The sequence below is a fragment of the Amblyomma mixtum genome, chromosome 2 (genome assembly GCF_055824585.1).
Source record: "Amblyomma mixtum isolate Tamu chromosome 2, ASM5582458v1, whole genome shotgun sequence".
In the NCBI taxonomy this organism is placed as follows: domain Eukaryota; kingdom Metazoa; phylum Arthropoda; class Arachnida; order Ixodida; family Ixodidae; genus Amblyomma; species Amblyomma mixtum.
In genome coordinates this window covers 93,852,176-93,868,226 of record NC_143013.1, presented here as the reverse complement: position 1 = coordinate 93,868,226, position 16,051 = coordinate 93,852,176, and the positions used below count along the sequence as shown (strand labels likewise).

The following is a 16,051-nucleotide window of genomic DNA, read 5'->3' as shown; positions in this document are numbered from 1 at the left end:
AAATGTTTCTCCCTTCCCCCAAATTGATGTCAACTTTTCTGGAAAAATAGTGGGTTCATTACGCAGACAAAGGTGACTATACCTACAAGCATGGGGGAATACATGGGCGAGTTCTTTCCGCAATTTTTCTTCTTTTGCTGGCCCAGATATAACGATAATCGGTGTCAACAATTGGATTTTTCGGTTTTCTTAATATCGTTGCAAGTGGACTGCACTGTACAGTCCAGTAACAACTACGCTGCAGAAATATGCCCAGCTGTAACAGGAACACTGCAGCGAGCAAGCACTTAAGCAAAGTGTGCCTACGCTGCATCATCTTGGCCTTGCATAGTTTTAGCTGATTCCATCAGCAAATAAATGCGTGTCCAAAAGTTGCGACTCAGGAAAATAAGAACTTGACATGGAATGTGATGAACACAGGGACGGACCTCTCGATATAGACGGTCCCAACTGCCAGTGCAAAACTGGAGCTACGAGTACAGCCATTAAAGGTTCGCTCAAATGCAGTTAGCAAACTGAGCTGCCATAAACAACGCTTTTAAATGGCAGCTGAAACGGTCAGTGCACTCAGTGATCGTCCTTATGCCTGGAAGAAACGTGACCTTGCCTGTGGAATGATAAAAACAATTTTTATACGCAAGAAACACAGGAGAACAGATGTGACGAGACACGCCTCAGTGAAGGGCTCTACATTAACTGAGAGCCCGTTAAGTGTCTTCAGCATGCACCGAAATCTCAATGAGCGAATGTTTCTGCCTCTTGACCGGCGTCAAAAGAAGGGTCCCCACTTGGGGCACTCACCCTTGGGGAAGTGCTGGCTGAGCAGGTGCTCGTCGTAGGAGGAGTGCACGTTGATGGCCTTGCTCAGGCACACGTGACGGTCGGTCCGCAGGTGGCCCACCAGGTGGTCCTTGCACGGCACCGAGATGTGGCACACCTTGCAGTGGAACTTGCCCAGCTCCTCTGCACGTGCGACAACCACCAGGTGAAACGCCAAGGCAAAGCACAGCACAGTTTTAAGGCCTTTAATGCCTCATCGTTGTAAGCGGGAGTCGCCGACAGAAATGTCACGCTTTTCACTTGGTCGAAACGGCCGTGACGTCACAGTGCACGAATTTCAAATGGGGCCAATTGTACTTGACTAATAAACATGCAACCAATATAAGGGATGGTATAGTGATGCTCCAAGTAAGTGGGACTGAGGTTAGTTAATTGCTTAATTACTCAATTAGCCTAACTAACCTTTCTAGTCAGACCACATAAATAAATACAACGGAATAGGAAATTGGTCGAGTTGGGGAATCGAACCAGGGTCTCCGGAGTGCAAGACGAGCACACTAACCACTCCGCCATGCCAGCTCAATGGTTTGGAATGAACAAAGGCACATCTAGTGAATACGGCGTGTTCGTTCACTCCCATCTTCCTCCCTTCCCTTAGGGGGAGGTTCAGGTGTCCACCGAGGTATGCGAGACAGATACATTTCCTTTCCTAAAAAACCAATTAACCGACGCGTAGACCCGAACAGGCGATGGCGTTCTGTGGGCTCCCTGGCAGCGTTCCAAGACGCTGTCGCGCCCTACTCTTGGAGGTGAAGCTTAACATCTTAACCACACATCAGTGACACAAGCAGCAACATTGCGCTTAAAGGGACACTGAGGAGAAATTGAAGTTGACTTGTATCGACAGAATACCACCTCCTGATTACAAGAACACCACTCATACTGACAACAAAGCTCTTGTAACGTAGAAAACAGCAAGAACCAAAATAGTACAGGTATCAATGGTTCTAGCAACACTAGGACACGAGAAGCTACGAATCACTGAGGCGTAGCCGATGCATGCTCAAATCTCCTTGACGTCGCCAGATGGCGCCACGTACTCGGCAGCTACGCGCTTGCCTGCAGCATCGGGACCAATCAGCGCCTGCTCACCGGCGGTAGGCGGGCTCCCGGTATTCCGCTAACGGTATCAAGGTACACGGTATGCTATAGGTGTCTATTTGTGAGAACTTCGTTGACGACTTCGAAAGCGGGATCCATCGTAACGCTGGCAAAATGCCGGTGCAAACGCAAACGAAGGGACAGTAGCGACGGCCGCAATAGCCGATAGATGCCTTCAACGTGCGGCCGGCGGTAGCTTTCTTTTCGGCTGCTGCTAGGTCGCTCTGCTGGTCGCCAGAAATCACGGAGTCTGCGTTACATCATGTGCACGTCATGTTTCACGTCACTTAGTCCTGTCACTCCTGTGTCGTCATAGGAGAATTCCAAGTTTGAATCAGAGCGGCGGAAAAAACTTTTTCAACTTCGAATCCAAATTTCTTAGGAATAAATGCATCTTCGCTACTGGCCAAGTGGCAACAAAGCCATGAAATGCTGAACTACCGGATTTTGCTATAAAAAAAATATTAATAGAGCTCTCCTCACTGTCCCTTTAAGGCTTTCGCCTCACCGCACTTTAGCTCAACAAAGCGCCCCCCCAAATTTTCATTTCTAATGCAGTAAGACAGGCCCTCCAAACTGGTGTGGCATGTCGCGCTGAGCTTTACGGCCCCCGAAATTTTACGCGGGTTACAGGGGACGCCGTGGCAGACGGCCCTGGATTAATTTGACCACTGGGCAGAGTTGCAGCTGATTCATGACTGCAGAACGAAAGTCGGAAGCTTACATAAAAAGGAATGTCTCTTCCTGTGGCCCTTTAGGTCCTATTATAATGTGAATCAGCCTAAAGAGCAAGGAAGAGACTGACAGGAGACAGATGCCTTTTCTGCGAATTTCCAGACTCTCGCACTGAGAAGTTTCAAAGGTCTTCGATGCCAGGTGCTTGCAGACAGCCAGGAGAACAAGATGCCAAGTTTACAGGGGTGGCAAAAAAGGGGGGTCCAAAGCACACTCACTGTTGAGGCCCATGAAGTACATCCAGCGGAGGCGCTTGTTGTGTCGCTGGCTCTCCGTGTGGCAGTCAAACTGCTCCGGCTGATCCAGCTGGATGTTGCAGAGACGGCAGCCGTACTTGGGCTTGCCCCCCTCCTGCAGGCACAGGGCCACGGCGATCAGTTCCAAATCACCCGTTGCACACACTTCGCTACTCTTAAGATGCCCCATACTATAACAGTCATGTAATGATTCGAATACAGTCGAGTACTGATATTTGGACACATCAAACACACTGATTGTCCCCCGAAAATCCTGTGTAAAAGTACAGGACCGCTCATTCGATGCATCAAACGATGCACCAAACAACTGCACATGACACTTCTCCGAACAGCGCTCTTCGATCACTTTTCGCGCGTGGAGATGGGTTAGCGCCATGGCCTTGGTCAACTGCTGGCAGCACCAGCGCTGTGAAATGCGTGACGAGGTTAACATGGGGCATGCTTGAGGGTGGCTTCCGGTCCCTTGTACTCGATTTACAAGCCAAATTGTGTCATTTAACAAAGCTAACCTAACTAAAGCCTAGTCATGGCCCTCGCACAGCATGCTCCCCTCGCATCATTGCTGAAGGCCTTACAGAAGCCAACTGTGCCTTAATTTTAATGAGACAGCTACAGAGCACTGGTAACAAGAGTAGACATCTTATGTCAGGCGGTGGCTTGTTCCAAAACATCACCCACTACTGCTACAATGCGAAGGAGCACACCAGTGGGCGGCACGTCACTGCAAGAAGCATGTCACTAGTGTGACAGCAATGTATTCTTGCTTCTAGTTTATGAAGAAGCTTATGCCATTTTTTATACACTGAATTATCAATGTATAGGAGCAAGTTTTAGCATATCTGGATTCGACTGTACTCTTTTCACAGCAGCAACTGAGGGCCACCATTTTCCAGACATTTTTTAACCCAAGACCACGAGTAATTGACTTCCTGTGACGAGTTACATTGTTCGGCAGACGCAACAAGTGATCCAACTTTGTGGGTGCCATAACCTGGTGACAATGGTGGCAATGGTGCCAGTAAAGGCATTTCTTAAGCAATGGAACAAGAACATTAGTGGCTGCAAAAGCATCAATCATGCACAGACTGACACACACCACCACCGGAACAAGAACATTAGTGGCTGCAAAAGCATCAATCATGCACAGACTGACACACACCACCACCCCTACCTTCGTTGCCTTCAATCATTGAACCTCATTGCATGTTGCCAAAGGTGGTTTCGGTTTCTAACACTTTCCAACCTACTGTGCATTCTACACCACTGAGATATCAAATGTAATCATTACAGCCAGTTGGGTACATGAGAGAACAAAAGGCCCCTTCAAACAATTTCCCATTCCGTTTGTCCTATGTCCAACCATGTAACCCAACCTCAAGTCTCTCTACTATCTCGGAGTCATTTATCCAGAGATGTTATGACAAGACTGCCAAAATGTACAGCCTCCCTGATTTTTAATAATATAGCGCGAGCGTCGACCGAACTGCTGGTCAGCGCCTTATAACGGCGATAAGCGTGCAACAAGGCGAGAGTTCGCGCACGCGCACGAAGGCAGAGCGTCGTCTGCTAGGCTGTTCCAAGCACGAGGACACACGCCCTGCCGCAATATCAGTTCGCAAGATCCCGCCAAGCCGTAAAGCGCATGCGCATTATTAATATGTGAGACTGCATGAGACATGATTTCTTTCTCTCTTTTTTTTTTGTTTGCCTATTACGGGAGGCCAGCCTGGCGATGCAAAGTGATAAGAAAAAATAAAAGTAAAGAAATATAGCAGCACATTGAAACCATTGCCTGGATCGCGATAAGCGGGGTTCCAACCAGCTCTTTAATGAGCCTTGCAGTGTCTCGACGGTATAAAAAGGCACCGCAGCTCTCAAACGCCCACTTCGGCGGAGAATGCCTCCTTGCGAGTTATCATTTTTCGGTTTTTGTGGCTCTGGACCAAGGCCCACTTATGCTGTCTTTTTTTGTTGTCTCAATTCTGTAAAGTTTACCCGCTCACTCCTGAACTGCTTAAGCAAAACCACGGAGCCACGAATGGTTGCGCCTCCTTTTTTTTCTGCAAGAAGGTTGCCGCTTTCAGCATGCGTCACCTGAGCTGGAAATGGCAGTCGCCACGTTAGGAGCGATGAATGCATTGAGAAGCGTGGGGTGTATAAGCTCGTTCTTTCAGGAGAGGAAGGGGTAGTAAGACACAGCTGCATGTATCCGCGAATGTAGAACACTTCTGTGTATTTTCATCAAATAACCTTTATTTCCTTGGTGCATTTTAGAACTGAAACAGGGCCTTGTCTCAAAACTCTCGCACATCATACATATAAGTTAATAGCGCTGAAACTCGCCTCCGGACTGAGCAACACCCGCGATGCGCCTGGGCAGGGAGTCGAAGAGTGCGGGTACAAGGTCCACGTCATCCTTAAGGGCATCCCATGCACTCTTCACGGCTTCCCACAAGCCGTCTGCCGATGCATCGTGGAGACTCATCTTTGACAAGTTGGACTTGAGGATACCCCAAACATTTTCAATTATATTCAGGTCCGCTCCCTGGGGAGGCCAAGACAACGTCATGATGCCTAGTTGTTCCAAATGTTCCTTCACGGCGCGTGCAGCATGCACCGGTGACAGGTCATGCTGTAGGTAGAAGCAACCATCCGTGAAAGGGCCGTCCAGAAGATGGGGAAGAAGCTCCTGATCAATAATTTCCAGGTATGCTTCAGCACAGAAGCGGCCCGATATACGACGGAGCGGGCCAAGGCCGTTCTTAGTTATTACGCCCCAAATGTTTACGCTCGTCCTGCCACTAGACTTGACCTTCTGAACATAGTGTGGATCATACCTGCAACAGTGGAAGAAAATTTTATACACAACATAAAGTGTGTCAATGACTCCTAGACAATATTAAACGACACGTAATGAAAATATTACAGCGACAATACACCCCCTCTTCACATGGAAGTATAATCCATCCACAATCTCAGCAAACATCTTTTAAATTTAACCAAGTATAAGTAATTCTATTTAGGAACCATTTTACCCGCCTGTGCTGCATCATCTATTTCTTGAACAGTGATAGCTGACATTGATAATCACATGTCACCCCGGGAAGCAAATGCCATATACTTTCGCAGGTTTAAGCCAAACATAGCCAAATCGAAAAAATGAACAATGATAAATCACCAACCTCATGAGGTCTGGCCGGTAAACTTTCTGTTGCTGGCTCCATTTTGTGCAAACCGTGGACTCGTCTGTGAAGACAACATTTTCCCAGTCCTCCACGGTCCATTCAATATGGTCGCGTGCAAACTGTAGCCTTTTCTCCTTGTTAGTCGCCGAAAGCTTCGGCTTCTGCACCGCAACTCGATTGCGAAGACCTGCTTCTCGAAGTCGGGTACGCACCAAGTTGTCACTCACGTCCACTCCAGCAACCTGCTTCAATTGGCCAGCAGTCATGAAGGGCGCTACACAAGCCGCAGCAACAATGGCATGGTCCTCTTCTTCCGTTGTCTTGCGCTTCAAATGTCGAGGAGCGTCACAAATGCGCCCTTCGTCGCGATAAGCCTGAACTATTCTGCTTACGGTAGCCTGAGTGACTCCAACGCTCTTAGCAATTTCATTCTGAGACTTCCCGCAAAGCGACATTGCGATGACGCGGTGGCGTTGTTCCAGTGGCACGCGTGGAGGCATTCTCCGCCGAAGTGGGCGTTTGAGAGCTGCGGTGCCTTTTTATACCGTCGAGACACTGCAAGGCTCATTAAAGAGCTGGTTGGAACCCCGCTTATCGCGATCCAGGCAATGGTTTCAATGTGCTGCTATATTTCTTTACTTTTATTTTTTCTTATCACTTTGCATCGCCAGGCTGGCCTCCCGTAATAGGCAAACAAAAAAAAAAGAGAGAAAGAAATCATGTCTCATGCAGTCTCACATATTAATAATGCGCATGCGCTTTACGGCTTGGCGGGATCTTGCGAACTGATATTGCGGCAGGGCGTGTGTCCTCGTGCTTGGAACAGCCTAGCAGACGACGCTCTGCCTTCGTGCGCGTGCGCGAACTCTCGCCTTGTTGCACGCTTATCGCCGTTATAAGGCGCTGACCAGCAGTTCGGTCGACGCTCGCGCTATATTATTAAAAATCAGGGAGGCTACGCACCATTTCACGACTGACAAAATGCATGCATTGCAATTGGAAAACCGACCAGTAAGTGGCTGCCACGTCACTTTCTACGACCATGAGACTAACCCACCATACATGCTATACTACTACTTCATATGTATTTGTCATTCAGCTAAGACAAATTCAGCACCAAACATGATGCAATCCTAAGCAAAGAAGCCATGCTGAAAACCTCCTGAATGATGGTTCCGATCCATACTTGGAAATTTTACGCCGCGGTCATCCACAGACCTGTCTACAGCGCTCGAAACACGCATCGGGCAGTACACAGCCGCCTTTTACGAGTGGCCTAGTGTTCGAAACAAGACCTTGCCATGCATGCACATTCCCATGGACCATGTTGAACTCCTCATGTCATTATTGGGCTGGGCAGGCAGTGGTGATCATCGTAAATGCACAACTGAATGCGCTGTTCGAGCGCTCTAGATAAGAGTGTAGAAGACTGTACATTCCATACTGAATAACAGCGATCCATTATTTCAAGCAAGACGGATTACAGCTTGAATTTTATTTCTCAACCCGTGTAAAATAAGGGCAGAAAGGAGCAAGGCCAAGCAGTAATGCCACAGGTCATGGGGCTCGTACGATAATGTGTCCAGAGTAAACGAAACAACTGCGTTAAGGAGAATGCTTGGGCAAGTTGGCACATCTCAAAGAAGGAAAAACAGTACAGAAACACAGGATGAAGAAAGAACACGACGTGACAGTGCGTTGTGCTGTCATGTTTTTACTTCAACCTGTTTTTTTGCGCTGTTTTGCCGTCTTAAAATGAAACAAACTCCAGTTCCCAACAATCGGCATCAAGCAGCAGTTGGTAAAGTGCACTTCAAGGAAACGTTGCACACAGCTGCAACATTACCTAGTACAGAGAAGCAGAAGAGAACATTACGATGAAAGCCGGCAATGAAATGACAAACACTTAAATGTGCAAGCGGATCCTGCATGCACAGACCCCCAAAGTAAGGGAAACCATTTTATCCAGTTTTACCAGGAAAAGCATCCCAGCTACATGGCAGCCCCATCTTCGCAGCTTTCACTGGCCTCCGTTAATGGCATTTAATAGGTTATGCCCAATTTTACTGCAGTAGCACTGCCAGGCGCATTTTTTTCCGATTTTGGGCAGACATACGTCCCTGAAGCCTGCTTTAATGGTAAAAGCCTGCAGGGTAAAGATCTTAGGTCAAAGGTCTTTTTGGGAAAGGCCTTTGAGGTGAAGGCCTCCATATTAAATGTCTTTGGGGAAAGGGCCCTTATGATAAAGGCCTTAAGGTCAAATACTTATGGCTTATGACTTATGGGGGCTTAGCATCCCAAAGCGACTCAGGCTATGAGGGACGCCGTAGTGAAGGGCTCCGATAATTACGACCACTTAGGGTTCTTTTAATGTGCACTGACGCCGCACGTACACAGGTCTCTAGAATTTTGCCTCCATCAATATTCGACCACCGTGGCCGGGATCAAACCCGTGTCTTTCGGGTGATCATGCATGCAAGGCAGTAACGACTAGCTCAAAACTCCTCCCAGTGTGATGCAGCTGCTGCATGTGGCATTTTGTTTCCCAACAACATAAAGCAACAGGTGAAGTTAATAACATAGCACTTCACTTTGGGCAATTAAAAAAAAAAAGGCACGCAGAACAACTGCGTCATACAAAGGAAGTGTTTCACGTTCCTCATCACTATGCTGCACGTGTAATTATGTCGACTGCGTTTGGTGATTCAGAGCCCAATATCTCGGGACACAGCAGGACTTTGAAGACTTATCCAATGGAACAATTTGAAAATACAACTGCCTCCACGCCTACTGGTTGCATGTGATGCCATAGGCGGTACGATGTGGTGCTTCAGGCCCACGATCGCACACACTGCAGGTAAAAGTAGCCGTTTATAAACGGATCAGAAAAATGTGCAGGCTTCCGCCATACTTCTGGTCTGAAACATGGCAGCCAATACATCAGTGCAAGTCAGCAATATAAATGCACACTAATCGCAGTGCCAAGATGACTCTTAATCAAAAGATTAATGCAAGAATTTCTCTCTCACTTTGTGACCCCCCCCTCGGCAAAACTGCTTTCACGCACGACTGATCATTTGCTCTTAAAAAATCGTGAAAGCCTAATACTGAACACCCCCCGTAAAACATACAGCATGTCGAATGTTCGCAAATACAGCATACCACCTCTATAAACAGCAAACTAAGCATTAGCCTGGCTGATCTACTTCCTAGCAATAGCTTGTTCAGTTAATACAGCCGGGTTTGTTCGTAGAACATGCGTGATTTAAGCTAAGGAGGAGCCAGAAAGTATGTAATGCACATGCATAACATGGCCCCCACATGGCTCACTGAAAAGCAGCAAGGCTGAGGAAAACGACGACTCACCTCGCCTGAGGCCTCGGAGTCCTGAGGCGCCGTGCCGGTCGCCTTCGCGTCTCGCAGGAGCCGTTCTATGAACAGGCGCACCGAGCGCTGGATGCTGTCGCGGATCGACACCGTGATGGTCTCGGGGCCGTCCAGCTCGACGTCGGGGCACAGCTCCGACAGCCGGGTCACTTCTAACGTCTCCTCTTCCTTGTCCTCTTCTTCTTCCACAAAGTCCCGATCGGACGGCGCCAGGTCGCGCACGATCGTCTCGCCCTCGCCCTCGGTAGCGGGCCCCACTCCGTCTTCCGCACCAGGCTCGGCGCCTTCTTCGACGGCACCACCGTCCTCTTCCCCCGCAGGGGCGGCTACCAGACCGTCTTCGCCAGGCCGCTCGGCGCCGACCGGGTCCGACTGCGCGGCATCGCCTTCCAGGCCCACTCCAGCCTCGGCGTCCACCTCGTTGCCGTCCGCGTCGTCGACGACGTCGGCGTCGAGGCATTCGCCGTAATCTTCGCCGCCGGCGTACTCGCCACCTTCGCCGTCCGCGAAGTCCGCTCCCTCCTCCTGCCAGCCCTCCTCGGCCGCTTCGTCGCCGTCCAGAGCCTCGACGGCTTCTTCGCCGTCCAGAGCCTCAACGGCTTCTTCGCCCACCTCCGCATTTCCCTCAGCGTCGAAGTTCTCCTCAGCGTGTTCACAATTGCCCTCGACAGCATTGTTTGCGACGGCGCCATTCGGGCCGGCATCTTCCTGCGCCGCAGACCCCTCAGTGCCAGCTCCTTCAGCGTCGTCGTCGTCCGCGTCGAGAACGAGCGCTTCGAAGTCCTCTCCGTCTTCCGCCTTCGGTTCTGCCTTTGTGGCTGGCTTAGCGGTTGCACTCTTCTTCGCGCCGGCTCCTGCAATGGCGGCGCCAGTCTTCGATGGTGTGTTCCGCGTCGCGGCGGGTCGCTTAGCGGTCCGTGCAGCGGCATCGCCCGCTGGCCCCGACGATTTCTCGGCAGCAGTAGTGACGGCCGCGTCTTCGGCGGCGCTGGACTGCGCTCGATCTTCGCCGACGGGCGGCTCACGACCCGGCGATGAAGCCTCTCCGCCTTTGCCCCATGGCCGACCGCGCCGCGCAGTGTTTTTGCGCGGAGGCATTGTTTTCCTGTTGACCAACGAGTGGATCTAGCCTCCGTGAAGGTCGAAACTCACCGCTTAGATGGTGCACAGGAGCGGATGGCTCCGAACGTAGAAAGGTAGCACGGCAGGCGTACAACGCAACTGCAGTTCGATTAGATTCTGTCCGACGGCCAGTAAGCCGCGTCAGCGTCACTTCTACCGTATGGATTGGATTGGCTAACTGGCTACGTAACAGGGCGCGTGCATTATTAGCCAATGAAGTTTGATTGTTCTAAGGCAGAAACTCTCCTCTCGCCCGAAGTTTCAAAATTCGGTTATCTCTCTAAAATTTATTACTTGTCGGCCAAAGTACTCTGATCTGCTCAAAGCGTTACTGCCGCTGAAAATAAACTACGCTTTCGGCTTCGTGTGTACGAAAATAGGCCGCAGGAAGTTCCTAATTTTTGAGACCGTTTCAAGTAACTAGCTCCCTCGCACGCAAGCTGCGGACGCGCGCCTACTCTCGACGCCAGTCGCCATCTGTCGGCGCGCGCGGCCCGAGGGACTGCGGGTCGCGCCGGCGCCGCGCATAGAACGCATGTTTACGTGTTCGCTTCTGCCGTTTTGTGCTCCATCAGCTAACGTATGAGGATGTGTGCTGTGCGTCACTACTCACATTTGCCCTCTTCCAGACAGTGCTGCGGTTATCTTGTGCGCAGTTACTCGTTAACGTGACATCCGAGGGTAGTCGACCAGGTAGTGTACCGACTGGAAACCGGCACTTCGAAGCAGATTTCTGCGCTGTCGTGTCATTTGTTGTCGCCTTTTACGTGCGATATCATCTATGATAATTTTATGCATCAGAATATAGATCTATTGATTTGACTCAGTGGAATAGTAACTGGATAGGCGAGCTGCAGACTGAAGGTTGTCCCGACGGAGCGCGTGTTTTCGATCACTAGTACGTGTTCGGCATCCTTGCGCTGAGCTTGCTCTTGTTCCCATTAAACACATTTCATGCACAGGATTGTAAGCACGACCGCTACCGAATCCAGCTGCTTTTTCCGCACACATGTCAGAGGTATCTGGGGGGTAAAGGTTTATCTATAGTATCTTTCTGCTGTTGGTATCTACCTTAGCTTGGTTTGGTTTATTAAGGTTTTACGTTCCAAAGCGACTCAGGCTATGAGGGACGCCGTAGTGAAGGGCTCCGGAAATTTCGACCACCTGGGGTTCTTTAACGTGCACTGACATCGCACAGTACACGGGCCTCTAGAATTTCGCCTCCTTCGAAATTCGGCCGCCGCGGCCGGGATCGAACCCGCGTCTTTTGGGCCAGAGCAGAGAGCCGTAACCACTGAGCCACCACAGCGGTGCGGTATCTACATTATTCATAGGAAAATATGCGCGATTTCATTACATTTTCCACACTTAGCCAAACGCCTACGCAACGCTCTCACACGCGGCGAGAGCTCCTGAATAACATAACGCGACTTCGGACCTCAGAATTAGTGAAAGCTGGATTAGCTGCTCATATCTATTCAAGCTTTTATAAATTAAGCGAAAGTACGTTTTTATGCACAAGGTTGCATAAACCATGACAAAATTTCTTTTCTGTTGGCGCTGCGACTCAGTTGAGCTCACAGCGGTAATTTGTTGATAAACTGGCGCGGCGACAAGAAAGCCGTTTGTGGAGGGGGGGGGGGGGGGGGGGGATTTATGGCCGGCAGGAAGGAATAAGAGTGCATGGGAATTGGAACTGCATACTAGCCGCACACCTAATTCTTGATATTGAATAAAAAGTTTCTTTGCGGTGGAGCACCAAGACGGAATTCGATATAAGCACGAGCGCGTTCTAAGCGCCGGCACAATTAACCTGAATGTCAAACTAAATGTCATTAAAACGCGTCAATGTTATCGCTTTGATAACGTAAATACTTCCTGCAACACAGCCACGCAGCGGAAGTATGCTCGACAATGTTTTTTTTAGCGCCCGAAGCGCGGCTATATGCAGGCGCGGCCGCGGAACTGCCGCAGCCCCGCAGTCCCCAAAGAAACGCCCGCACCGCGGCGCGCCAGTCGGTGCAAAATGGCCGCGCCCAGGAGAGGCTCAAAAATCTGGTCTATAGCGGCTCTACTTAACTTTTAAATTCGACTGCTTAAGTATTCCAGAAGTTTCCTGCCACTCTTTTTTTTTTTTTTTTCCTAGACGCATAGAGACCATAGATGTAAGTATATGGGGCGCTGGTCCTTGGCGTTGTAGTACGTGGACGCAAGAGGTATCGCATGTGCCGCGCGTTATATTGCTTGAAACCACGGTGCTCTGGAAAGAGCACCTTTCCTGGGCCGCCGTAAATTCCGCAGGATTGCGGCAAGGTCACTTGTCCTAGCTGTTGTGCTGAGGTTTGGGGGAACAGTCATGGGGTGAAGGGGGCAGGTTGGAGAGGTCATGTCCAAACCCCATCACAGGGGGACAAATGCAACAAAGTCCTGTGTGCTTCGATCCATTTTCTGTCTAGTTTCTGACCGATGTCGGCAACTTCGCCACAATGCACCATGGCCGGTCTCAAAAAGACACGCACTGCTCTGCACCGACCGTGCGCGCAGCAGTCTTGCAGCCATGGAGGAAAAAAAAAAAAATCTTAGGAGGGAGCGCGACGCCAAGCGGCCAGCCTTCGCAAGTGCTTGTGAAGCCGCTCCCTCCCCCGTATTTCTCTCTCCGAGTCAGTCCCTAACATTTTGGTCATGGACATACCGTGGTCATGGAGGAAGGAGCGTTTAGTTTTCCTTCCTCCATGAATTTGGTGATGGTATTCTGTAGTGCGTGCGTCTGCCCGGCCCATGGTTACGTTGGCCACCATACCATGGAGCGGGCGTCTGCAACAAGGAGGTTGTGCATATCACCGCGCGCTTTGACATGGCGGGATCACAGGGGGATCGACTCTCCTTCAAGGTTGTCGCCGGACGCGCCCTCTGGAGTCAGCAGACGACCGCGCTGTCTGGTCAGGCTGCTTCATATGGCCGCCATTGCCAGGTGGATGGGCTTAGGGCAATAACTTCTAATTGCAGTTTCTAGCTCATACGCGTACATAGAGTCCTACTTCTTTTCTAAGTACGCATAATAACGTCGTGGCTAGTAACAGCAACGAAAATCCACGATTTGTTGCTAGACCATGTCAGCCCCCTTTTAAAGGACAAACAACTAGTTTTTATGGCTTGTTTTCTTCTTTCAAATGATGCTTTAGAGATCAGAATATGTGGATCACCGCGTGGTATTCGTCTACGAGCGCTATATAATTTATAACTGAATTTCTTCGCTCATACTGTCCCGGTTTCGGCTTCTCGACCGAACGATAGCAGTGACGCGTAGTTGGCCTTCAGGTCATATGACGCACGAAGAAACTGCATCATAAGCGCTGACACGTAGTTTTAATTCGGTACAATACTAGGGTGTTGTTACGGCGTATACACCCTAAAAAAGCCTGCTTCAAAACTTGGAACGACAACGAACGACGTGTCCACTGCTTAAACGTTTCTTTTTACCAAAGCAAGAAGCTTATCACAATAAAAAAATTATGAGCTCTACAATTTTGATACGTGGATTGTTTGATATAGTCAAATATTAAAAAGCTGGTTTCGTTTACTGTTTCGATTGGGCAGCGGAGAAATACAAGACACCGGGGACCGCGGCCCAGTGTTAGCAACTGCTGCTTTTCAAGTTCTATCCTACTATATCAGATTTCACGTGTTGGAAAATTTCAGCGCAGACCGGGACAAGGAAGAGAACACCACAAGCGCTTACTCGCAACTAAGCGTTTATTCACGAACGCAGAAAATATATGCAAACAAGAAAAACAAAAACATCAAAACTTCTGCAATCACGCAGGCGCGTCCAGATATTCAAATTCTCGTTCATGCAGGACAACAGATGGGTCACTAACACATGTAGGCTGGTTTTATAGATATGATACGCTTCTGATACCTCTCTAGTCAATTGATTAGGATGCCTAAACAAAACAGTTGTTTTATCGAGTAAAGGCTTACAACCCCTGCATTCCATACCAACGTTTTTAGATCCCTTTCAGTTTGCAAGTTCCCCCGCGCCGCGCCCGAGAAAGCGGCCCCCGTCCGCTTCCACTCACCACGCGGCGCTGCTGTCGCTGTCGGCCCGGAGGCGCCGGAGCGCTCGCGCTTGGCATTTGCTGTGACAGCCTGTTCTCATCCGCGATAACATTGGGAGCGAACACGTCGAACTCAAATTTGCTGTACTTTTGGAGCTGTCACGTTGAAACTTCAGCCTCATGGTTAAAGAAATGTTTCGCCTGGCTAGTAAGGGTGAGATAAAGAGCAGGCTGATGCCAGTTCGCAAAAAACCAATCGTTTGCATTGCGCTTTATCGCATCACGTTTGCGACGTTTAGCGCTGATGATATGCGTATGTTGGAGTAGAGCTATCAATATTTCTTCGGGATAATGCACGAAACATTAATGAAAGGATAAAACTAGCGATGTTCCGCTTCTAGATCAGTCACGAAATTCCGCGCTATATTATCAACGAAGCACCGCACATGGGAGCAGCATTTTGCACGTTCTTTAGAATTCCAATTTCAGAGAACACAAGTATAAATGCAGACACACTTAGCTGGATGCAGGGAGGGAATAACTATAGAAGAGCTTTTTATTTGCAATGATAGCACAGACAGGAGCAGCGTACTGCACTTTCATTTTTAGAATGTTAATTTCATGGAACACAGACAAGCATTAAATGCAGACACAGTAAGTCGGAAGCACGGAGGGAATGGCTACTTGAAGGCGAGCTTTTTTATTTGCAATGACAATATTTTTCTGTTCTCTAGCTGACGGTTCACGTCTCTCGCCTAGAAGTGGATGCGTGTCACTATGACAAAATGCAGCACTTGGCATGTAAAAGTGGCCATATGCTCTGCACATCCAAGCCGAACAAGGTTTTGCAATTCAAGCTCGTCTAGCAGCTCCCAAGAAACGTCCTTTTAAAAAACGGGACCTTCCTTCAAAGAAATCTGGATTGCTTTGTTTACAATGTTGGTAAACTCTAGCATCTTTTTGGTGGGATGCTTTAAGCACCCTTGCTTGAAGCTTTTGTATACTGTAAGATAAGCGTCACTGCCAACAACTGGCACAGGACAGCTGATATCTTCCATGCTGATATCTGCTGGCTGCTCCAAATCAGGCGGCGGTGACCATGGCGTAGACGCGAAGGGCCACGCTGGTCGGGCAAACAGCGTGGCGAGCGCCACCGCACGGAAGGAAACGGAAAGGCGACAATCCGCGCACCGCAGCTTTCAAACTGAAAGGGATCTAAAAACGTTGTTCCATACAGTGCTTGGCAAGATTCGAAGAAGGCGGTTTACCCAACGACAAGTTGTGCTCTTGTAAGCGAACATTCATGCAACGGCCAGTTTGACCGACATACATGCGCCCACAAGACCGCGGAATCTGGTACACTACA

At 49.4% G+C, this 16,051-nt stretch overlaps 1 protein-coding gene across 1 annotated transcript in view; it reads right to left on the bottom strand.

Moving 5' to 3' along the window:
* LOC149360203 (uncharacterized) overlaps positions 1 to 10,806 on the bottom strand; it is a 46,457-nt gene extending 35,651 nt beyond the window's left edge. Inside the window, exons 1-3 of the mRNA XM_089572208.1 lie at positions 9,485 to 10,806; positions 2,895 to 3,027; positions 802 to 963 (exon numbers count right to left, since the gene is read on the bottom strand). Of these exons, the coding sequence (XP_089428334.1) occupies positions 802 to 963; positions 2,895 to 3,027; positions 9,485 to 10,603 (1,414 nt within the window). The 5' untranslated portion in view covers positions 10,604 to 10,806. The remainder of the gene's footprint in view (positions 1 to 801; positions 964 to 2,894; positions 3,028 to 9,484) is intronic.
* Between the last annotated feature and the right edge of the window lie 5,245 nt (positions 10,807 to 16,051).